Source organism: Dicentrarchus labrax, unplaced genomic scaffold (genome assembly GCF_905237075.1).
Source record: "Dicentrarchus labrax unplaced genomic scaffold, dlabrax2021, whole genome shotgun sequence".
Taxonomy (NCBI): Eukaryota; Metazoa; Chordata; class Actinopteri; family Moronidae; genus Dicentrarchus; species Dicentrarchus labrax.
Window position 1 is genome coordinate 26,616,983 of NW_026136704.1, and position 24,785 is coordinate 26,641,767.

A 24,785-nucleotide genomic window follows, 5' to 3' on the forward strand; every position below is an offset into this window, starting at 1 on the left:
GGCCAAAACAATGGCTGAATTGAATAAGACCCTGAAAGCAACCCTAAGCTTCTGCATTGTTCATATGATTATGAGACAATAACAGAGGAAAACATCAAGTTCATCAATGCAAAAAAAACAAAAACATTGAATTCAAGAATTTACAGAACAAGTAGTTATTTATATTTTAAGTATCAAAAATAACAATCGAACCTATATTTTACATACAGTTTGATTTATCTATGCTCTCCTATACTTAAACTCAACATTCATGTACTTTCTCAATACATTCTTCATTGTATATGCTAATCCAGACAAGAAACACTCACTGTAAACATTGACCTATTTATCCACCTGATGAGGAACGCCATACTGTTAAGGGAATATAAATAATATATATAATTATATATAATATATATAATGCATAGATAAAAAATGAGGAAAAAAACATTTACAGCGAGTGCACCCATTGTTCTTTTGTTTACTAAACAATGTACAGATTGCCTGGACATCAACAAAACCCCTACTTTCTGAGCAACAGTTTACCATGCTGCTGTTACATTCTGCCATCTAGTGGTACAACATACAATTATGTCCTTTCTCTGTCAAAAACATTTTCCAACAACTTTCTGCGAACCCTCTTTCCATCTCTTTACAACCTCATTTTCAATTTACAAAAGTAACATTAAAAATAACACTACATCATCACCATGATGAGTTAATTACAAGTAACACTAATGTGCTTCCCTGACTTAAAATTTTACATTTCTCAAAGCTTATACACCAGAGTCAGTGCTCTTGTGGACAGTTTCCTTGCTGTTCGGCAGTTTGCTTATATCGCCGAGACGTTTTAAAAAGCTAAAAAAAAGTCCAGAGGTTTCAGTCTTAATCCATGTACTCTTGGGGGGGGTATTTTCACTATTCCTCTGCAAGTGGCTGCCTGTGGGCTCCATAGATTTGCCCTCTTGGTTTTGTTCCCCAAGCCGTTCATCTGGAATGTGAGCTACAGAAACATCTGGCTTGCTTTTCTTTTCTGCTGATGGAGAATTCTGTTCTTGAGCACCAGATTGTTTTAAGTTGTGAGCTATGTCAGTAAAGTCAAACACTTGTTTTGAGGGATTATGTCCAGCACCCTCTGCTAGCATTGGCCCCTTTTCTCTTGCTGCAGAATTAGGAGTTCTGACAGGAGGCTGAGCCCACAGATTATCCTCCTCTTCCTCAGTTTTCGGCACTTTGGTAGGTAGGGTATGACGGCGGCCAAGGTTACGTTTTGAGGAGGACTGAGGGTTGAGTAAAAATTTGACTAAATCCTCATTGGTTGGGTCTCCAGGATATCTCTCTGTAGCCTCATCGAAGGTGCGTTGACGAGGCAAGACGGTAGTTGCACCGGGAGATTTTAGATTTTCCATAGTATAGTCCATGGATGAGGCACTGCCACGGCTGTTCTGAAAACGCAAAACCTTTTTAGATGCCTCACGCAACTTTTGGGCCTCCTCCTCATTATTGTCCTGTAGATCTTCCTCATCATCATCAGTGGTGGCTGAGAACGATCTGGATGAAATGCTGGTGGTCCTATTGGCTGGGTGTGTAAAACCTCTAGAGTCCTCTTTTCTGGAAGTTTTCATCTCTTCCTCATGAGGAATGCCACCTTTTGCCTTGTTGTCCTCACTATTAGACTGGGCTTTCTTCACAGAGTTCTCTGTGAGTTGAACTGCTGAATTCCACTCTTTTCTGCCAATCTCCTTGACTCCAAAAGAGCCTCCTGTCTTTTGATTTCCAGTGGGGAGGTTTACCTGAGAAGTAATTTCCGATAGGCTCCCGTTGTTGGGGCTGCCTCTTGTGGGGCTTCCCTGAGAGGATGAGGGCCTTCCGAGTCTCCTCCGAGAGCCTCGATTGGTAAGGAAGTTCTGTAGGACGGATTCCAAGGCAATTCCATCCATTTCCTTGTCCCTACTGGAACAGGTAGCTGTGGACCTGCGTTTGGTAGAACACTGCAATCTGTCTCTGTGTCTCCGCTGCACCTCTGCCACTTCTCGAGCCTTGTTTTCCTGCAGAAAATCACACAGTTAATGGATCAGACAGGTTTTTTTTTTTTACCTTTTTTAAGTAAAAAATGCTAGTATACAAGCTTACCTGCATGGCCCGCATAAATTTCTCACAAAACGAGTTGAAAATGGAGCAACATTCATCTAGTTTGAATTTTGTTGGGTCTTCACAGAAGTACTCTGCCACAGAGTCACTCACTGACTGCAATTCCTGAAGATCAGCCTCTATCTCTGCCAAGCAGACCTCAGCCTCCTACGTGGAGCCCAAATCAAAACATTAGAACATGTAATTCACACACACAACAACAATTTCCTAAGAAAAGGCTTCCTTACCTTCAGAAAGTCCTCCATCTGTGCCTTTAGGTCTTCCTGCTTCAAGGTGTCCGCTTTAGCATTTTGTACCTTCTTTACCTGTCTTTCAAACTCTGCTTCAATTTCACCTTTATTTAATCTAAAATAATGAAGAAAATGATCAATTCTGATGGTGCAGCAAACAAAAAGAAGGTTAAAATATGCTGAGTACCTTTAAATCAAGATTGTTTACCTTGCTGCAGCTTCAATGTGTTCGAGTTGTTCTGGAAATTTAAGCAGTTCCATGTCTGCCTTCTGAGCTTGCTGTGGTGAATACGAAAGTATGTATAAAAATCACATTTCACAAACATATCTTAAACTGACTCTATATTGTAATCAGACTAAAGTAATAAAAGCTACTTGCCATCACAACATAATGCATAAGATTCATTCCAGGTTTGTTTGCTTTGGTGTCCACTAACTTCAGCAGAGAAGCCATTCGGAAGCCGATGGCACTGCCTGCATAACCACCCTGTTATCAAATAAATTAAATGAGATTCAGAGATGCACCGACACAAAGGAAAGTCATCCAAGACTCCACTATCATAGATTACACACTCACCGCATTCATGTAATTTCCAGTCTTCAGTACCAGGCGAATGACAGAATGAAGATGATCAGACTCCAAGAGCTCTAAAAGAAGACACAAATGGTCAACTCTAAGTCTATATGGCTTTACAACTCTATTTTTGCACACAATCTGTTATGAGTTTTATCTATTTAAAATCCAGGAAAACTAACAATACCCTTTCCAGCAGATGTCAAAGTGCCAATGAAATCTCTCATTTCATCCATGAGGGGGAAAAATTCCTCTTTGAGCACCAAGCTGCTGAGGCGCTCTTCATAACTAAAAGACACAAGGTTTCCATCATTAGCAAACGACCACTGACATTTAACATTTGCAATGCATGGAATTACATTCATACAAGTAACTCACCTGGGAATCTTGACAAGCATTACCATAAACAGGTCTGCATCAGGGAGGGCGAAGTGATCACCCTTAAAGTTGACCAGCTGCTTTTCCTGCATTTATTGAAAGAGACCAAAAAAATCCCACAAATATTAAAACCAGACTGTGTTTTTTGATGGAAAATTACGGCCAACAATTAGAAGGAAATTCATATATAGCTGACAAACGTACCTCCACTTCATCTGGAAGCAGCTTGCACAGCTCCCTCAGTTTTCCAGAAGGAAAACTGAGACTACTTCCTGATTTAATTTCTTTAATCATGTCTTTTACAGGCCTGTGGAGGGAGGTGGAGAGACAGACAGGGTTCAGATCTTTAGCACAAATTATCTTGATGTTTTGGTTTAGGGTTGGGACTTTTAATGAGCACTGTATGCCTATGTTAATACCACATGTTTGCAAGTTGGGCTGCTGACACCAACAAGCCTCTACCTGCTCAAATAGCTTTGCGAAATAGCTTCTGATGTGAATCCCCAGAAAAACACTGTGCAGGGCATTAGAATGATAAAATATATTTGACAAGAAATACGTTTTCAGTTGTTGTGTTCATGTTTTGAGGCCATCATAACAATTGTATTGTGATTTTTCTATTTCCTGTTGCATATGCCAAGTAGCCTTGGGCAATACATTTACAATACAGTGAGGTAACCTGTTGGAGCTGTAAAACAGTGTAGATCAGACCTGCCAGGACATGTTGGGTTTCAAAGGCTTGTGAGCATGAGGCAGCCCTGTTGCAGATTAATCTATCTGCCTCGTCTTGTGTTGTTTTAAAGAGGAACACGACAAATGTTGTGCAAAAACAATCACACCTTAAAAATACTGTCACTGACTCACCGCTTGAATTGCTTTAGGAAAATTCCAATGTTCATGCTCCTCTTGGAGCTGAGGATGGAAACCTGGGAGTGGAAACAGAAACAGACCTGGATATAATCAGCTTGTCAGTTGCTAAGATAATTTCACTATTGGTTTAAGCAGTGTCTTTTGTATTCCAGATACCCAGCTTTCCAAACAGACAGATGATTCCAAAGGTTAAGAATTCTTTGAGTTGACTGTATTGAACAATCAGGGAAAACATACAGTTTTGCATAAGTGATCAGTGTCTCGCTTGGAAAGAGGGACATAGGTCAAAGTAAAAGTTAAATAACAGATTTTAACCCACTTTTGTTATACAAATAGCATCGGTTGATCTACAGAGTAAATGACACTGCAGATTAGAAATAGATGTGAAAAAAATCTGGTAACTTAAGACTTGTCTTTAAATGAATGACAATAAATGCAGTTTATTATAGTAGCTTGAATACAGAGCAAAAGTAGGGTACTAAACAGAATAGGGCTGTATGAGGACACAACCATACCTTCCTTTGGCAAACAGATATGAAGAATAGTGAGACTCCACCCTTGCATTGAGTGATTCTAAATTAAAACACAGTGTTGTTCAGACTTTCTTATTACTACTCTGGCAATGCAATATTATTACAAAATAATAACAAGAGTTTTAAGAAAATGATGTTCCTAAAGTATCACTTTAGCCTCATTCCCTATAAATATAAATTGTGATTTTGGCATTATGCGGAATGAGTTAAACAGAGGAGGTCTTTATCCACATCCAATGTAATAGTGTTATTTTAGGTTTTAGCTGAGGGAAACATTTTAAGAATGTTTCCTGTTTATCTCGACTGCATGCGTAGAAAAAAAAATCAATCCAGCTCAAAAGAACTTTGTCTGGATATCACAGCCTTGCACAACAAAAAACACCAAAAAATTAAATCTATTCAAGTGTCACTCTGATTCAGCAAAGTGTGACATCCTGTGGCTGGTTCTACTCACCATTTCCCCTCCTGAGGCAGCAGTTGGCAGCCCCCTCAGACTCTGGCGGTTCAGGGCCTTGAGTTTTTGCTGGTCCTGCTTGTGGCTGAACAGCTCCTCCATGTGAACAGTGTCCAGCTCATATTCCCCATCAGTCTTATCTGCCGTCCAGATGTTGTGCTTTCCAATCACACTGTGTTTTGGAAGGGTTTCCCAGTTGAAGTTGCGCATCCTGGAGCTCCGGCGGGCCCCCTTCGCAATGAGGCCCGTGCCATTTAGGAATGGAGGGAGGCCAGGGGCTGGGGGTGGAGGTGGAGGAGGAGGTGGGGGTGGGGGGAGGAGGTGGAGGCGGTGGTGGTGGTGGTGGTGGCGGAGGTGGCGGAGCGGGAGGACCTCCTGGTTGCATCTTTTGTCAAGGAGCTCTCAGCAGGTTTGGGATGCTATCATGGTCTCAGTCAAACTTACAGGCAGGATTAAAGCCAATAAAGAATTTGCAGTGAAACAAAAGCTGTTCTGAATGACTGTGCTGAAGGGACTTGTCCAAAATGTTGTCAGTCAGGATGATGCATTCAGACTGAAAGAAACAGAATAGGGTGGGGACAGAGTTACCTTTTATGCTATGACTGTGTGCAATATTGTTTAGCAGTGGATAAATCATTCACTTTCTCCACAGTAGGCCTACCCTAAAACGAATGACTAGTGCTGTAAAGGGTTGTAAAAACTTATGAAAACAATACAAATAATTTACAATGCACTTATTATTATACGGAAGTTACTCCAGATTTTGTTATGGAATTACTGGGCACTTTATGAGGTAGTAAAAAGAAAAACTATAGAGCATGTTAAATCCAATCCACTTGAGTTAGTTACTCAAAGTAAGGCAATAACATTGGGTTATGTGAATCTAAAAAATATATATAGTTTTAAATAATAAAGACTAAACTGTGGCTTGTAAAGGCTTAGTTTTATTCTGCAGCCATAATCTAGAAATTACTACTTTTGTTTGTTAATATACTAATACTGTTGTCAGGTACACATCAGCAAGTAAAAACACAACTTACCTTTGTTCCTGATTCATCTGCTGCCCTATTATCCTTGTTTCCTTGTGCTCTGTCCTGACCCCTCCGTCGGCACGTTCACCATCAGGAGACTGACACCAGCCTGGATAGCGCAAGAAGAGAGTGTCGAAACTTACCTGCGCGCAAACGACACGCCCAGGTAACTCATGAATGTCCATGTCAGAACACACCTTCCCAGGAACTCTGAAGTTATTCTGGCTCGTTGGCTGGAGTTTGTGTCCTCGCTGTGTTTTCTGCCCAGCTGTCATGAACTTATGTGAGCAGTCCGCTGGGTTTATAGACTCCTCCAGGGTGATTAACGTCTTCACTGATAGGGACAGAGAATTGATTTCTTAAAGATGTGTGTAGAATGCTCGGCTTTTACCTTTAGCCCGAATAACCAAAACTATAAGAATACACCTGTCATCATTTTTAGAGCTGCTGCGATGGATAGCCTCATTCTTATTTAATTTATTTTAGCAGCAAAAAATAATACATTTCGAGTGAATAAATGAGTAACAAGCTAAATAGGCTCTATGGTTAAACATTAAGCCATTTGACCAGTTCACACAATGTCATTTGTTTGAGTGCGGACTGGTGGTCAGGCTGGCCTGGTCGATCAGCAGCAAGCACTTCAACTCTGTCCCAAATATGATAACACCCTAAATACATTTGTATGCAAATAATCTGGTTCTCTACTATCGAATAGTGAAGGAAACTCACAGCTTGAACTGGACTTCCTGCTCCTCATTTCACCAAAAGGAGAATGAGTTTTTTTTACACAAAATTGTAGAAATTCTCTAAAGCTCTTTTTGCTTTGAGTACCCTTATCATATTTTTCTGTAAAATGATCTGGAAGAAATTCATTTTCAATCATATTACACACAGATTGCATACCTATATTTTGTAAAAATCAGTAAGTATTCCAAGGGCAGGCAAGTTTAAACTTAACATGTCTTAAGACTAAGATTCCCTCCATGCCTGCATGCATTTCTTGCAAGTTGCAACAATTTATAGACTGAATGAATTGTAACAGTGAAGTCAAATGTTTTTTATTTGATTTTTATTTGATTCAGCTTTGATTGTATAGCTAAATTCAGAGATGTCTGAAGGGAGTGACAATAAGGAATGCATTCACTTCTTAAGATAGTCAGACCAAATATATGACCACTCAGCTGTTTATCATTTTAAGATAAGTTTAAAACTCAGACACTATACTGAGTTACAGTTTAACAACAGAGTAGATTAGTGATGTGTGTACAGGATCAATTCTGTGTTATAATCTGTCAATCGGCTTTTGATCTGAGAGCATTCAGAAGCCTGTTCAGATAAAATTGGGTTTATTGGGAGGGGAACTAGAAAAGGGAATCTTCATGAAAGCATGTGATTTTAATGTTGTTGTACTGCCATGTTGGCTGCACGCACCTAAAAACACATCCAGCTTGTTTAAGCTACTGTATACTCTTTTCATTCAGTCCTTGAAGAGGTACTAAAATGTGTATTGTAATCTAAAACATCTGTGGTTTCACATGTATCCAGTATTCCCAGTAATGGTGCCGTGCACATTAAGTATACAGTGCCTGAAACTAAGTCAGTGAGGTAGAGTAAATGCATACAGTAGGCCACAGGATGTGGTGTGTATTTGTCCAACTCATCATGTCTACGGTTGACAAATTGACCGACACACACTTTAATACAAGGTCTAACTGTATGGGCAACTGTAAACTATGTTTGCAATGTCCTGTTATTAATGCTGGAGTAATCACGTAAGTTAGTTAAGTAAACAGAGCTGTAATTTACTTAGTCTTATCTCCAAACTGAGTTGACTTAATTTCTTTATGAATTCACAGTATTATTAGTGGGTAGCGACACTAATCATCTCATGCAGAAAAGAAGTTAGTGTCCCCAACAGAGGCAAAAAGAAAAAATTGCTGCCAAAATCACATAAAAATACTGTCAACGATCAATGTGCTTAAATGCACCTTGCTACAGTAACAGGAAAAAAAGATAAGTCATGGAAAACAAGTTAGAGATATATCAGATTGTATTATCATGTACACAATTACTGGAGCCATACATGTTACATATATTGTGAGTTTTCTGTACATAATCTGTGAGAGCATCCATTATCCAACTGATCTGCGTCAACCGCTCAGTTAAGTGAAACAAAATATCCAGCACTTTATTGGAAATGCAGAACAAGACAAGGACAATCAGCTGACTAGAAATTTAAAGAAATGTACATAACATACAATGTTATGTTACAAACAGATTGGTAAATAAATAACACACAATAATGAAAATGTACTCATACATTCTGTCCTAGAAGAGACATTGAAATTCATATTGTAACCTAGAATGCATGTGGTATCATATTCTTAAGACTTTAGGAAGCCTGTTCAGTTACACTCCGGCGCCTCGTATTGAAACATAATTAACCAAATAACCACTAAGCCATGTATTGCATTTTGGTTTCATGATACATGATAGTTGAGATGTTTGTATTAATCATCAAAGCATTGAATATATTGATTGATGCTGATTTATAAGTTGTACATCGGTTTGTGAGGCTTATTTCCATATGTAAACTCTGAAGTAAACAAGACAGATACTTGTATTGTAACTGTGCTGGATTCATAAGGACAAACCTGAAAGTGTCTATAATTTGGGAGATCCAACTAATTGCAGACTGTATATTAGGTTAGAGAAAATCACTATATGCACTATATATGTTTTCCCTTCTATGCATGTAAACTGTAGACCATTCAGGCAGGTATTCCACAAAGCAATATTAGAAACATAGCTGGATAACTTTGAAAATGATGCTATATCCTGATTTTAATCTAAAAACAAAATGTAAAGAATATATTTCAGTCATGCATACTCAAGAAAAATCACTACAATTGCAGAGTATATTTCATAACACTTCTGACATTATCCCACTAACTTGCTAATCTGATTTGTGGAATTCCTCCAAGGTGATATACTAATATTAAAGACAACGCTTAAGACAAACATTAAAAAACAACAAAAATAATGCATGTGCAAAACTGCCAAGGGGTATCTCACAACAGAAGACTATACTGCACATAAATAAGAAGTGATATCCATGTAAATGATTGTGCTACCTAAAGAATATGAAAGTAACAAAAGATCATTTTGTGACTTAACAAAAATTCTAAATACAATTGAAATTGTTGTTCCATCTATAAGCAATACTGAAAAACATTACAAAAGATATCATGTTTTTCTTTTATCACTGGAAGCTACTGCTCCTAAATTATAATCCTTTACGCGTTTAATTCTTGTCCATCTAACCACAATGTCAAGTTCTTCTGACAGCGTGTCACTGTACATCTCAAACAGCTGAACCCTGAGTCCTCTTCACTGCTCCTCCAGCCAGGATGGCTTGTCTGATCCTGGGGGCTTTAACTTCACATTGAACTGTATAAGAGTTTGTTCCAACTGCTGCTGGTTGCCAGCAAAGTAAGCCGAGATAGCATTATGGAAGAGAAGCAGCTGCTTGTGCATTACCTTCACCTAGAAGAAAAAAGAAAAGGGACATTTTTCCATTACAAACACAGTTTCAAGTGTTTACAGGAAACACAGCTCATGGACATCTATTAAGATGACATTTACTAGCTGCTCAGATTAGTTTCTGAGAAATCAACTGAAAAGCAACTTGCATATTACATTCCTCTAAGATGTATTCCCAAGGGTCAAATACACTTTTTAAGATATACTAGACTTGAAAAGTCTTACATACTGTGACTAATGTTGATTTTAATCTTTCATCATTTGAAAAACTGCCAACATAAAACAGAATGTTGTTAACAGTGTGGGTCACGGTTCAACAAAATTGAGGCACTCTCTCTTTAGTGTTATTACTGTAATTATCTACAACATGAATATGCTTGTCTCTGTGCACAAAGCAGTCTGCCTGCTTCCTTTAGTTTGACCTAGTCTGACTTACTTAACACTGTAAACTAGGCACCACACAAATCAGTGTGATGTGAGAAAACAATGACAGATTGGAATGCATCACAATGTCCATTTATTCCAAATATAATTTCCCAACTTCTTCCTACTTTCAGAAAGCTGTCCAAAAGCAATTTTCAGAAGGTGTTTTTTTAAGAAGTAACTTAACACGTAGCTTACAAGCAGTGTTTCACTGTCCTTGCTGGTTGACAGTTTCAAGCCTTTTTTTTTCTTTTTTTTTTTTTCACCTCCTCTGACCACAACCAGCATCACTGATGCCTGTGGTTGGGTGTGGTCAAAAGTGTGTAACCACACCCAACAGTGAAGCCATGGAGTCCGGGAGTACACCTATACATCACTGCAGCAGGGTGAGAAGTTAAACCACTGGAAGTCATCCGAAACAAAGTTTTATGAGGTGTTAACTTGCTTTTTTAATGTGCTGACATTTCAAAGAAAAATGAAAACCACAAACCTTGTTTTCCTCCAGGAATTTGAGTTTGATGGTGACATCACTGCGCAGCCTTTCATATTTGTCTCGGTGGATCTGGTAGTCATGCTGAGACATCTCAATGCGGACCATGGCAGCTGCATCCCTAGGGCCCAAACTCAACTCCTCCAGATCAGAACGATAGGCATCAAACTCAAGTCTGCGCGCAAAAACAATCCAGGCTGTCATAGGCTCTCATTTTCTAGGTGATTACCCTACAGCAATTCAGAGGTTTGGAGAATTTCTATCTCTCAACTCCTAAAGGGGATGTCAGAGTTTGTTACCTTGCATTTTCATACAGCTTAATGGTCAACAGGGTATCCTCCATTGTTTTGTTGACCAAGGTGTTGACACTGGACACAAAGAAGCTGATGGCACTGAGCAGAGCCTCACCATTCTTACACAACAGCTTTTGTGTTTCTGCATTATACCCAAACTCGTCCTGCAGAGAAACAACAACGTTTTAACTGCTAACTTAATTTTCATGTCACCTCACATGGGGAGCTTTGGTAATACTGTACCTGCAACTCTGGGGACTTCTGGCTGAGGTCAGTGAAAGTGTCTCCTAGAGCCTGTTGTGTCTGCACCATGCTTTGAAAATGACTGGTGAGTGCAGTGGCCAATCTTAGGATGTTCTCATACTTGCTCTTGGTATCTCTTAACACGTCAATCTGAGCCTCCAGTTCCAGGTCTACTGTTCGTGAACCTCGCCCAAACCTCTCTGAGAACATCTGCTTTGTACACTGCATTGTGGACATAAACAAGGATTACATTAAACCCAACAAAAATACATACATGTAGCCTTTTTTTTTATATAAGCATAGTAGAAGAACTACTAAAGATTGCTATCACATTCACAATTTTGGTATTACTATTACATACACAACTGTATGGGGGTAATGCACAGGATGGATCGTACAGACATATCCATTTTATCAGCTTTAGGAAACTGAAAACAAAGTATCTACACAAAGTGCACAATACCTTGTATGTGTTTATGCCCCATTTCTTTACACTGTCCAATTTCTCCACTGCCACACCACGAGAAATTTCTTCAGTTGAATTACTTGTGTTAAGGTTCGACGACCCTAACAGACAAAAAACAACAACAATGTAGACTCTAATGCATGTTATCCTATCAAAGTTTTACAAGACAGACGTTTACAGAAATTGCATGGATCATGACAATGAGTGAGGACAGTGTGGACATGGTGGACATGGTGATGATCCTGGTGATACCTGGATGATGCTCTGTGTGTTGGGCAAGTCGACTGGCTGCAGATTGGCTGTTAGGCAGGCTAACACCCCTGGATTTCATGCGAATGTCTGAAATGAGCATGGTGATGACAAAGAGTGACGATGAGAGGAAGGAATGGAGTGAAATATGTGTCAAAAAAGCTTGGCGGTGAAAAATGCAGATAAACAGCAGAGTATGTAAACTGAAAGAAAAATGTTAGGCTCTATACAGGATACATAATAAGTTGGAGTTGAAAGGGATTTGAAATAATCCTCCATGCAGGTTTCTCATGCAGAATAAAAGGATTTATGAAAAAGATGAAAATGGACTGAAAGGTAATTACAAAGCAATGCCAGTCATCCAAAGTGCATTTTACAGTACAAAAGAAGACATTCTTATTAGACGACAACATTTCAAGTGACAGCCCTATAATGTTATGTTAGTGCATCTCTAATTTTGAAAGCTGCCAGAACATCTCTTGCTGCTGAAGCTGTGAGTTGAAGAGGTACAAGCAAGGTTGCATACAACTCCCTTGGTCAAGCAACACCAAAACCCTTTTATATCGGGCCAAAACAGACCAACATATAAAGGTTAACTTAGAAAATAAAAAAAGGGTCGTCAGAATACACAGCCACCTGGTCCTGGTGCAGGGGCTCGTCTTCTGTCCAGATAGTCAGGGTTGAAGCGTATTGCAGGCCCTATGAGATATGGATGTTTGTAATATGAACCAGGAGCCCAGAGGTCAGTAGCTCTCTAGTGACACATCAGAATACTAGGAGGAAAAGCTCTCAGTATGGCTTCTTAATGGGGCATTGCAACAACATTGACAGATCTCTGGCACAGTGCATGGCAGCCATTGGGGTGGGGGTGAGGGGTGGTCAGTTGAGCTGTGTGAAGCCAGAACCTGGTAAAGTAATTGGAGGGTCATTTGTAGTGATGGAAAACCTTATTAAACTAATGTACAGTTATTAGCGTTGGAACTCTTACTTAACGCACCTTTAAATTCATGCCATCTTTGGAGAGCAAACTGTGTGTACTGTAAAGAATAAACAGCAGAATAAAAACCTGTAAAGGATAACATTCAGGTTTGCTAGCAGTTACCTTTGATGCTGCTGGTAGGAATGATGCCCCCTGCAGGTCCTCCATAACCTCCTGAGACAATGCTGGTTTCATTCAGGTTTGGTCCAGACACCATCACCTGCTGCAAATCCTGATTTATAAAATATAAATATGGTTTAAAGGCAAGAAATAAAATTAAATTTTTCCTCTACAGTACACAGAGAGTACGGTACAATAAAAAAAACAAAAAACTGAGCACCGTTGATAGTTTTAACTTGATTTTTTACATTATCAATAAGCCCAAATTCTTACTATTATTGTTATGATAAACAGGCGTACGGTTTGCTGTATTAAAAACATTTAATATGAAACAAGGATAGTGTAAACAAAGGTGTGCTGTTTTTTGTTCAAACGTCAAGAAACCATGTAGTTTTTTCATCTTTTTTCAACTGAAACTGAATGATCCCACCTAGTCAACGTGCACACAGAGACTAAACTAACAAGTTGCTTAGCCTATGTGCTGTTTTATTATTCAATCTGGTGACCCTTAGTATTACTTTCCTCGCACAGACTGACATATTATTAATGTAGGACAACTGATACTGCAGCTTTCTTTCTCAGCCCTGTTTGGCTGTATCAGAATGAGAATTGTGATGAGAACTGACTGCTTGTCGTGCAAAAGCTCATTTGACTTAAGCATCCGACCCCAATTATTGTCAGAATGGCTCCCTCTCCCTGCCCTTAACACATCATTCCCAATTCCAGATAATGATGTTGATAGAGGTATATAGCTTATGTACATACAGAGCTGCAGGCCTGTGCATGGTTAGGTAACACTTGGCCTAACCAGCCTTAGTCCTAGACTGTGCTGTCACAAAAAAAAGGACAGAGAACCACAAACTGAGCATACAATGCCAATACAGATTTAATAGGAGACCATTGTCAGTGAGAAAATGTGACAAACTGACCTGCTCCAGGCTGTCATCCTCTGGCAGAGTCCCTGTGTCCCCATTGCTGTTAATGGGGATCTCCATGGTAGCAGCCTTACTCATGATACTGTCTGCCATAATGAAATCTCTGCAAGACAGCACCAAACACTGACACATGAAGTAGGGATCATGTTTGCAGTTTTACAAAATCCTACAGCCTTCTAATACACATCAACACAACATATCTTGCTTACATTGATGCTAACGTGGCTGGCTAATATCAGCGGTGCTGATGTGGCTGGATAGTGGGCTACTACTTGACAGCTAACTTAGCTTCCTCACCACTGTAGCAACCTGATATTGGAGCCAGGTCCAGTCGTCCAAAAGAGAGAAACAAGCCGTGGTTTGCACAGACAGCAGACTTGAAATGTCAGATACTTTCAACGGTAAAGCACCGTTGTCTTTAATTACAAATCCATGCTTATTTTGTCCTGCAATGTTCACGTTATCTGCCTGCTTCCATGTAATTCAGCCAGAAAATCCCTGCATCCAGCAAGCTAACAGCTTTAGTAGTATCACTTCGAAATAAAAGTTTGTGTGATTTTTATTCTGGTCTATGTCACATGTCTGGGCTTTAAAAGCAAAGCACTTTGAGTAAAAAGCATACTCTATGGTATTTACTGTGTGTTATTTATACAAATGAGTGGCTGGAAGCGTATGCGGTAAATATGTGCTCTTATTTTGAAGGATAATACCTTTAACGTAGCATCATCGTCAACACTCCTCTCCTCCCCCGCTCCATCTTCCACGTCGTGCAGTGCTGACGTAGCTTTATCCTGAAACTGCAGTACTATCCTGCTCCTGAAGATGTCCCTAACAGCCCACTGACTAGTAAAAAAAGAAACCCTGACATGTGAGACATACAGTAGGCCTAACTCTTCATCACTAACTCCATTAAGGTGCTGAGTCCTCAAATGTTGTGAGTATTAATCATTAGAGGGAAGGCTGTTGCGTCCTGCCTGTTACATTGATTGCAATATCTCTTGAAATCAAACTGTATAAATACAGTCGTTTGTTTTGAGATGTGAAAGGCCTCGAGATAGACCTCACCCTAGTAAACTGACCACACTTCCAATTATTTGCCTCATTTGTTTCAATCAGGGATGCAAGGGAAGTGCACATGGTCTCCAAATGTAGAAGTTTTTCTGTAATTACTCCAGCTCTGAACAGAGAAGCAGCCCCTCACACCCCCACACAATGTATTCTCACAATAAAATGGTTCATTTTCCATTGATGTGCTGGTTTCCTGCAAGTGACATGATTTCCAAACCCCTAATTCTCATGTTGAGAAAACCTTTTCCCCTAATTCTTGCTTCTTCTTCATCATCGTCCTCCCTCTTTTTCAGGCTTCTGCACATGACTGAATTTGACTACTGCATCCCTGAGATCAAAGACTACAAAATGGCAAATGATGAAGCTGTGTTATTCATGTTTTTCCCGTAATCAACACATCAACATGTCAAAAGCTGTTTGGCTGTCATGATATGTGTTATGCTTTTGATCCTCCTGCCAAAATGAAATAGAATTTTCAATGTTGGACAACATTTGTGCATCCAAAACTTTCTGAAACTGACAATTCAACAGGCACACTTAACGGCACGACTGGCCAGGTGTGAGGAGGTAAGAGAGTATGCAGAATTCTTAGACTGTACTCGTATTTCTTTTTTGTATGTGTAAATGAATGAATACCTTTGAGGAGAGACTGTTAAAAGTATGCACCGTTATTCCCATTTGAACTTTTGAGTCACACCTCCATGGCGGCTGACCATTTGGAATAGCTATAGATATTTTTGCTTTATGACCTTGGAAGACAATTTCAAACACACTCAGGCTTTTAAGTACAGTCACATTAGCCTTCCATTCAAGGGAACTGCCCTGCACACAGCCACAAAAAAAGATGTGATATATGCTGGTAATGAATAAATATTACAGTTACAGTTGGTAACTCTCTATTCTCTAACACAGTACATCAGTGTTTCTGTTGGCCAGCCTTACATATCTGCATTGTCAAAGTTGAACAATGGTGAACTTTGACCTTCAGAATCAGCTAAAGATCACACATTTAGTGGCGATTGAGTAAATGTGTCTCTACATTTCCATAGCGCAAGTTTGTCTTAATACCTTTTGTTGGAAAAACAGTGATTAGAAAGTATCACCGCTTCACTTGTGGAGCAAAGAAACAATACAGCTATTGTCAACAGACTGACCCGATACAGGTATATGTTTTGGGTCAAAACATGTATACAAGACTTATATTAATGTATATTTCAATTAAAAATGTAAAGGTAAGGAGGCTGTCGTCTCAAAGCAAAGTATTTCAGTGGTTGGCCAGCTACTTCAGTTCCAGTTTGGTGAGTGAATAATTGAAAGGGTATGTTTTGACTTACCATTTTAAGAGAGTGTCTGACTCAACATCCTTTAGCTCCGGTACCTTTGACCTTCACATTATTCATGGGCCACAAACAGTCTGCTGTTGCTGAGGCTTGAATTTTAAAACCAGTTGTTTTGTCTTTTGGAGTGGAGGTAAAGGAAATTATGTGAGCCGTTATTTACAACCATTGTAGTTGCAATTAGGTACTTAGGACTTATTATAGCAGAGTTTAATCACACATTCACTTTTCACCATGCTGACGTGATAAACATCACAGATGTAGCTTCAACAGTCAACAGTTTTACATTTTAACAAGGTCAGCGGTGGGGGGTTTATAGTATAGTCAACCTCTCTCTACTCTCACCCTTGGATAGAAATTTTAAGACACCAAATTCTCACGCAGGAGAATGTAAATTTAGTGTCGCCTATAAATTTAGAACAAGACCAAATTAAATTTTAAAAGGTCTCAGGCGGGGTCTCCTCCTCAACTGTACTGCATGTCACAAAGCCAGCATATGCATGTGAGGGGAGCGTGAGACCTAAACCACAGTGTACCCCTCCCCCTGTCATTTTAGAGAATAGTTCATCTTGTTTTTAATGATCATTAAGCACGCTTCCAGATGTTGGGAGGGAAATTTATCCTCACACAGTCCCCTGTGCTCTGCAGCAGCAAACAAGAGTATTGTAGTGAGACAGAGGAATCGAGAGAGACATGGCAAAGCAGTGCTGCCTGCATCCTTACTCCATGGGATTTACTAACAGTGCCGATTCTGTACACTATAGATCATATGGAAGTAGTTTTTATAGTGTCTTTAATGTGCCATTTCAAACAGTATGTCAACCTTTTCCCCAGTTGGTGGTTCAATCAATGCTCTCTCAGAGAAAAAGCAATTCATCATCATTATGGATCCTTGGATGCTCTGAATATGACTTGTAGAACACACAATCAAGAACAATGCATATTTGTTGCTTTCCCTTTATTGAGTATTGCTCTAAGAGTAAGAGTAATTATAAATGTATGCTTTGAAAATGTTTTGATTAGAAAGAAATGTATAATGACAAGAAGCATTATTTTGGAGTGACAGATGAGTTTTTAAATGAATCTCTGCAGACGCAAAGACTTCTTGTTCGATTTTTTTTTTGCTATCCTCTTCATTATGAAAGCTTTCATTTAAGAATAAACAGAGCTGTCACGAGTATTTCTATTATTTAAATGAAATCCCAGACAACTCTGGAAAGTAATATCCTTTCACATGAAAACAAAAACAAAATAAACATCTTGATATTGTTTAGTAAGTGTGACATATGAAACATTTTAAGTTGTTTTTTATTATCAAAATACATTTTATCTTCTGTACAAACTACATCTGAGGAAGTGAGCACAATGACGTGTATGGCGTGAGAGCAATGGCCCCCAGAATATACAGCCTTTGCCACTGCTCTGATGTTTCCAATTAAATTCACCTGCATAATCAGAGGGACAACCAGTCAGAGGCCGCAAATAAACTGAGGGGGCAATTTAAGAATCGTAAATCCCACAAGGGCTTGTTGGCATTTTCACTGAAGTGTTAAAGCAGTTGTTAATTTTGTTTTCATGAACGCTACCTTTGGTTGGCACACAGAGGCAGTGGTCAGGATATGCACGAAAGGGCAGTTGTTTAGTTTCTCTACACTGTTTACTTACTTTGTCAAGCAATTTTATGTTTTGCAGGTCTCCAGTTTTGTAATCTCATTCATTTTAGTTTCCTGCATTTTCGCAAACCATGAATTAGGACTCCTGTCTGAAGGGCTTTGAATTCCATTTTAGATATATAGTATGATTTATACTCACACACTCAAAACAACTTTTTAAAGAAGCTGCTATAATGAGAAGTTAAATGACTACAAGTATTTCTAACAAATCAATGTGAATGAAATCTTGATTTTGAGTCACAATGAAGCACCTCTTGACAGAACGTACCTTGGCAGACAGCAGGATATTGTCAATTAAGGCTTTATTTGAACTGCAAATGGCCAACAAATGCAGAATAATGTCCCTGATTACTGCTACCTTTCATGACAACAAGATACCCTATTTATTCTTGTCTAAAATAATTGTCTTTGCTGATTTCCAGAGACGTACCAACCATTTGAAACTTTCATAGTTACATAACAGCTGATGAGCCAGAAGACTTGGGGTTTACCAGATTCTTCCTCCTCAGTTTAGATTTGTTCAGGCTGCTGCATACAGCGTGCTCCTGTAATTGTGAAACTTATCCAAGTGAAGACAGTGGTGGCTGCTGAGAAACAAAAACTCTATGGAAATACAAGTGTGGGTATCTTAAAAACATTAAACTACTGCGCCAAAAAGGAAAAAATAATTATTGGAAATCTGTACAAAGCAGGGTTACTTGTGGACATATAACCACATGTTTTATTGACTAAAGGGTAGTTAGGAGAACTTCTTATTTTGACAGATTGTATTACCCTTATTTGAATATGGTCTTTCTTGGAAAATACTACAATATCTGAAACCTTAACCTTGACAGTAACATATGAGCAATGCACTAATTGAGCATCCCAACAATTTCTCCAACTGACTATATCCATTTTAGGGTTCCAGTGGTAACAGTATAAACAAAGCAGCCCACATTATATGTCCTGTTCTCCAGGAACTTCCTCTTTCACCTCCTGCGGGATCCCAAGGTACGTGTCAGCTGGAAGACATATTCTCTCTAACATTTCCTAGGTCTTCAACAGGTCCGCTTCAAATCAGCCATGCCCAGTACATTAAATGGAGGTTATTCAGATGACTACTTATATCTGCATTGTAAAACCTGACAGCACATAGCCAAGGAATGGAGATTGGATTACTCATGACTCTGCTTTGTGGAGCACCTTCTACAGCTTCTCCATAAGCACCATCAAAAGCCTCCTCACCTACTATTGCACAGCAAGCAGCCACTTCTGTGGCTGACAAATTATGCCAACACGGAGGTAATAAAAACTGCAGTTTCTCGAACAGCCACCTGATGCTAGCTACAGAAGTGATCAGTCTCCCTAAGGCCCCATAATAAAATGCTCAACTTTACAGCAGAAATAAACATGGTTATAGCCTGGTACAAAAAAACGGTTTTGTGGTACTCCCCCGTTTATATTTTATTAGGATTAAAGTCATACATAACTAAGGGTAAGGCCACTTTGAGTGACAGGTGGGTTGCATCACAGGTGACTGTTTTCAATAACCAGGTTGCAGTAAGCCTAATTCAGCTCCATGTGTTTTCCCATTTTTGGATTAGCCGGCACCCGGCAGAGTCTGGACTGCCAAAATGGTGATGGCCAGAGCCACCACACTTTGAGCTTTCCAACAGCTCTTCAGAAACCTATGGGTGACATCCCTGAAACTAGCTAGTTTTTAAGTATATAGTCTATGATGCACAGTGTGGTGCACTGGAGAAGACTGTCAGGAACTGCAACACTGCAACTACTATGCTATTACCTCTAAAGGACATTTACACTGGCCAACTACAAAGAAAGCCAGCTGTATCATTAAAGACCCATCCCACCCTGGACACTGTCTGTTTGCCTCCTATCCCCTGAAAGAAGGTACAGGACAATCACACACATGTTCATTAGGTTATGCACTACACAATTTGTCATCATATTGTACTTTAGCAGTCTTTGCACATACCTCCCTAATGCTGCTATCAACTACAGTTATCCTGTTAGGTCACTTTGTTTTAACTTTTTTCTTTGCTTTTATTTTTATATTTTACTATTTTATCTTATTAAACTATGCTGCATATTGCTGAATATCTGCTAAACTGTTTGTCATTGTTTTGAGCACAATCATAATAAAGCTCTATCTCACCTGAATGAGACATCTTCATCAGCTAGTCTTTGGAGGCTCAATTGGGGCTCATGATCTTTCACTTATAAATGACATGCATTGTAGCTGTCCCTCATTCTTTCTTACTTGCTGTCATTTAATTTCCATTTTTTCCTATTCATTTCAGCTGAATGTCAAAATTCCTCTTAGCTGATTGGACACTTATTCAGACCCATTCAACTGTGGCACAGGGTGTGAGGACTGACTCTTAAACAATGATTGAGAGCAGCTTGGTGCATTCCCCTCTTGGCCAATCAGGGTGTGACAATGCCCATTCTTTAAAGCATAAGAGAGGTGGGAAACTGCACACCCAGGGAATTCTGGTCCTTCCTCAATTGAGTTCACCTCACTTTAGCACTGACACTGTCAGTCTGAAACACGCGTCTTTAGGCCCTATAGAGATTTCTTATCTGTCTCTTGTTTTCTGACTGAAAGTGATCTTTAGTATTCTGAAACAGAAACTTAAGTGATTATTAAAGAACGCCACTCCACTTGGTTACCTGCATCAGGGCAGATTTGTGCAAGTTTTGCTTGCCTAACAATTAACTGCTGCTCACAGTCTTCATTTTGTTTATTTTCATTGAAACCCCCTAATACTGATGTTTTACTTTTTAGAAGAGGCATTTGTTCATTATTGAGGCGTTTTTTTCTTCATTGTGAAAGTACTTTTTATTATGCGGTTGAGCACTGGTTCTCAAGCTCCTTTCCCTTCAGCTGAGGTTTGTAGAATCAGTACAACCACAACATTCTAGTTTACTTTGTAGATATACTTGCAGTGAGGTCAAAAGGAATGTGTCATCTGCAAACTGAGAAATACCACTCTAGTGACACAAATCTAGATGCCTTATACACTAGGTGATTGTCGTTATCTTGTCCATGAATATATTGGAGTGGACACAGATCATCCCTCTGAAAGCGTATGCTCATGTTGCGTGAGCTCGTAAAAATGCTCAAAGAACCACCACTGATTCTAAATGTACAGGAACCAAATAGATCCTGCAGTTCTTCACTCAAGATACTTTGGGGGACTTGGTTGCAAGCTTTTTCCAAATTCACAAAACACATGTAGACAGGATTAGCAGACTCTCATGATGCCTCCATAGCTGAGAGGATAAAAAGCGCACCATTCTGCCAGCAAGAAGGAATCCAAATTGTTATTTTGAAAAGGTTTGACATTGGCTGGAGTCTCACTTCCAGCACCTTGGCAGAGGCTTTCCAAGGAAGGTGTGACTCCTGGTAAAAGCTTAATCACTTCCACCAGGCTGCTTATTGAAATTATGGACAACGCCATTCATGTTTGCTAATTCAAGTGTACTTCAAAATCTGTCATACTGACGGGAGGTTTACACCTAACAATATCCAGAGCATCCAGTATTTCAGGTCAGCTCTTATTTGTGATTAGTGCATCAGTACAGAGCTTTTTAACCACATCAAGGACATCTGCCAAGAAAATGTGACTGTAGAGGACAAGAATAACCTTGTTGTCATATCACCTTATATATGTACTTCATTGTAAATGAATTTTCAAATGGCCACTGCAAAACATGTAAATTCTATAAGAAAGTTGTATAATACTTTTAATTCCACAGATAACTGAAAGATAGAATATGTCTAATGTATCTTTGGCTTCCATGATTAATCACCATCTTTATATTATAAACCTTTGCAAATGTTTAACAAGGTCATGTCAACTGAAGTTTTATTGCATTTATTCTGGAAAATTCTGCAGCAAGTATTACGCAAAGAAGTTGCAGAAATAGTCCTGCACAGTAGTATCTGACCTCTGTTATTCTTTCTTTAATCACATGGGACATGATTCTTTTGGCATGCAGTAAGTGGAACAGCACCTGTAGGCGTCTTGCCCTCTAAATCACAGCAACAGGCGAGATATGATAAAGCAGATGTGGAGCAGAGCAATGTGTGTTGATTAAGATCTGTTTTCACCCTCTGTCACCATCAGCTCAGACCTCTGAGTCCCTTCAATCTGGTGCTCTTTCTATAGCCTTAAACACCAAATACTAACTCTGTCACTCATTAAGATACAAGCTGCTTCACAGATGTGCCTGTGTTGGTTAATGGCTCAACTACAGACCCTATCTGCACTGCTTGAACAGCTAAAATCCAGCTTTTGCCAAGCTTCTACACATTTTATTAGGTACAGTACATCCTGACTGGTGTCTTGCAGTGTTCAAAGTGATATGTAAATCTGTTTGAAATTAGAAATCTGAAACCTGATACACATAGAACATATTGCAGAGGAGACATTTTGAAATATCACTGGTACTGGTACAATAAATGCAGTAAGCTACTCTATTTAATATTTTATAGGCTACAGAAGCCTAACAATTTGGTGCATTAACAAATAATGGATGTAAAATGACTTTGTGTTCATTATGTCTGCCATGAATATACCCTCTTTGTCTGTGTAGTCATGTTCCTTAAAAGCCACAACATATCAAACAAATATGGTACAACAGGTCATCCATTAATCACAGGATTGATGGCGGGATCCCATAGTTACTCTGTCTGTCCTTGATCAATACACTGAACACTAAACTGCTCCTGCTGAGAGAGCAGTTTAAGAACGTAAAGAAACGTTTCTAGTGCGCACTAGATACGGATCTCTCATATTTTAAGCCAATTAGTATTAAACTAACAAGGTAATGTGTCAAAAGGCGACCGTTTTTGTTATTTTCTCAAAAGGAGGACAAAGGCTGCAGGACAGGGCATTTAAATGCGGACTGTAACAAAAAAGGTTACAGATGAATTTACATTTATTTTTTAGTTACAGACAAGTTACACAGTTAGCCATGTGTTGATTCTCCACAACACAGATCCGTATCTAGTGTGCACTAGATAGGGATCTAGTGCACAAGATAGTATCTAGTGCGCACTAGAAATGTTTCTTCCCCCCCCCCATGTCCCTTTAGGGGCCCCCTATGTATGTAAAGCTGTAATAGATTAAAAACTTTGAACACACTGACAATACAATTACATGTAGGCTAAGTTAAACAGACAGTATGACAGAACACTGTCAACTTGTGTCATCTTGTGGTCTCCTGGGGTGATGCACCATTCAGCAGTATGTTCAGATTTCAGGAAATGTTTTTTCCAAACAACTGTTTAATGTGTCTAACAATGTGGGTTGGACAACTGTGGTCACTTTCAACTGAATATGTCCCTAGGGTGTGTTTTGATGCTCTTTGGAAGCATTAGGAATTGTGTGGTTATTCTTTTCCAATTAAAAGATTCTGACATGGCAGCAGATTGAATTGGTGTCAAAAAGAGGTTGTTAACCCTTGGAAACGGTCAAAACCTTGGAATGGGGAGAATTGAGCCTATTAAGTTTTTTTCCATTGGCTTTAAGGGTAGAATCATGATTCACCTCCCACTCTGTGAATACTGAAGGATACTCTTTGAAGTTTAAACCAGACTTGCAAATCAGAGCAGCACTTTCTCATCAACCCAATCCAAGAGAGGATCATAAAGGCCCTTAACAACTTTAGGAAGTTCAACTCTAACTCTGCATATCCAAAATCCCTGATCAGACCAATACACACAGACATTGCACCTAGTTTGATTTACCTTTTCACATCATGCCATTTTTCAATCTGTTCCTTATTTCAAAGCAACAGAGGTCACATATACTTTTAAAAAAATGTAATAATCAGAGGGTCCAGCAATACAGTGTTAATGGGATGGTGGTATTTCTGCAGCCATTGTACTTCTATGCCAACTGAGAAGGAAAGCTTATTCTGCAAAGAATGAGAACAATGGAGAAGATCGTCAAAAATAAGAAGAAATAAATAAAAATAAGCTACTACATGTGACCCAGGAAAAAAAAATCTGTGTGTTTGTGAATGTAGTTTTGTATTCTTTTCTCCCCTTTGGTGGGCCTGCTGTGTGCTTGGTGGGTTTTGGTTTGGTGACCGTCTCTGTGTTTTGCTTTCCCATTTAGTATGAGAGCACGCCAGCCAACCTGAACTTTCTCGACTCTGAAATATCTCTTACTAACTTGTTGTTTTTTCCCTGTCACGTCTCAGACCATCTCACCCAGATCCTGGGCCCAGTTCCACCTGCCAGCACCGCAACACCCAGAGCACTGGAGCCCGGAACCCATTCCCACTCTCTGTCACATCTGTATCTCGGTCACTTAAACCACTTTGTTTGTGCCTTTCAAATAAAACTCTTTATTTGAAACTTCACTCTAGTCTGTGCCTGAGACCTGGTCACCATTCCTGACAACTACAGTATTTGCATGGTCAAAGTTAAGGCAGATCTCTCCACCAATAACCTACGGCAATTAGCAGCTCAGCAGAGATCTTGAATGTAGGTATCAAGTCTGCCATCATCAAATCTTTATTCCTGTTTTATATTTCCAGAACATTGCATTAAATTATTTATCATTTTAATACATTGCCTAAATATGCCTTTGATCTGTATCTTGCAGCATCTGGGTCTTGGTGGAAGAGTACCAATACATTGAACTCCTTTCTAGTCTTGCCAAATAGACATCATGATAATCAGATCTGACCCAACCTTAAATATGTAGGTAGCAACCATCCAATATGTACTCTGCAACATAAAATC

The 24,785-nt window shown here is 39.3% G+C and overlaps 2 protein-coding genes across 7 annotated transcripts; both read right to left on the reverse strand.

Annotated features, from left to right (window-relative positions):
- Positions 1 to 44: 44 nt before the first annotated feature.
- On the reverse strand, positions 45 to 6,396 carry LOC127361968 (protein diaphanous homolog 2). Its single transcript, XM_051397200.1, has 12 exons — positions 6,210 to 6,396; positions 5,170 to 5,722; positions 4,177 to 4,238; positions 3,517 to 3,619; positions 3,313 to 3,398; positions 3,122 to 3,222; positions 2,938 to 3,008; positions 2,740 to 2,847; positions 2,569 to 2,639; positions 2,358 to 2,475; positions 2,113 to 2,277; positions 45 to 2,027 (listed from the first exon to the last, which is right to left on the reverse strand). The coding sequence occupies exons 2-12, from the start codon at positions 5,377 to 5,379 to the stop codon at positions 756 to 758; spliced, it is 2,367 nt and encodes a 788-aa protein (XP_051253160.1). The 5' UTR covers positions 5,380 to 5,722; positions 6,210 to 6,396; the 3' UTR covers positions 45 to 755.
- Positions 6,397 to 8,232: 1,836 nt separating this feature from the next.
- Positions 8,233 to 14,468, reverse strand: LOC127361977 (arfaptin-2-like). 6 transcript variants are annotated; one of them, XM_051397215.1, is made up of 10 exons: positions 14,239 to 14,468; positions 13,936 to 14,044; positions 13,010 to 13,118; positions 12,544 to 12,606; positions 11,911 to 11,997; positions 11,656 to 11,759; positions 11,193 to 11,414; positions 10,956 to 11,113; positions 10,657 to 10,831; positions 8,233 to 9,746 (listed from the first exon to the last, which is right to left on the reverse strand). In XM_051397215.1, exons 2-10 carry the CDS (start codon positions 14,032 to 14,034, stop codon positions 9,591 to 9,593), a joined length of 1,173 nt encoding a protein of 390 aa, XP_051253175.1. In that variant the 5' UTR covers positions 14,035 to 14,044; positions 14,239 to 14,468; the 3' UTR covers positions 8,233 to 9,590. The 6 variants fall into 6 exon arrangements, with proteins under 6 accessions (XP_051253175.1, XP_051253173.1, XP_051253174.1 ...); XM_051397213.1 differs by having other exon boundaries at positions 14,151 to 14,468; XM_051397214.1 differs by having other exon boundaries at positions 13,936 to 14,064; positions 14,151 to 14,468.
- Positions 14,469 to 24,785: the final 10,317 nt, after the last annotated feature.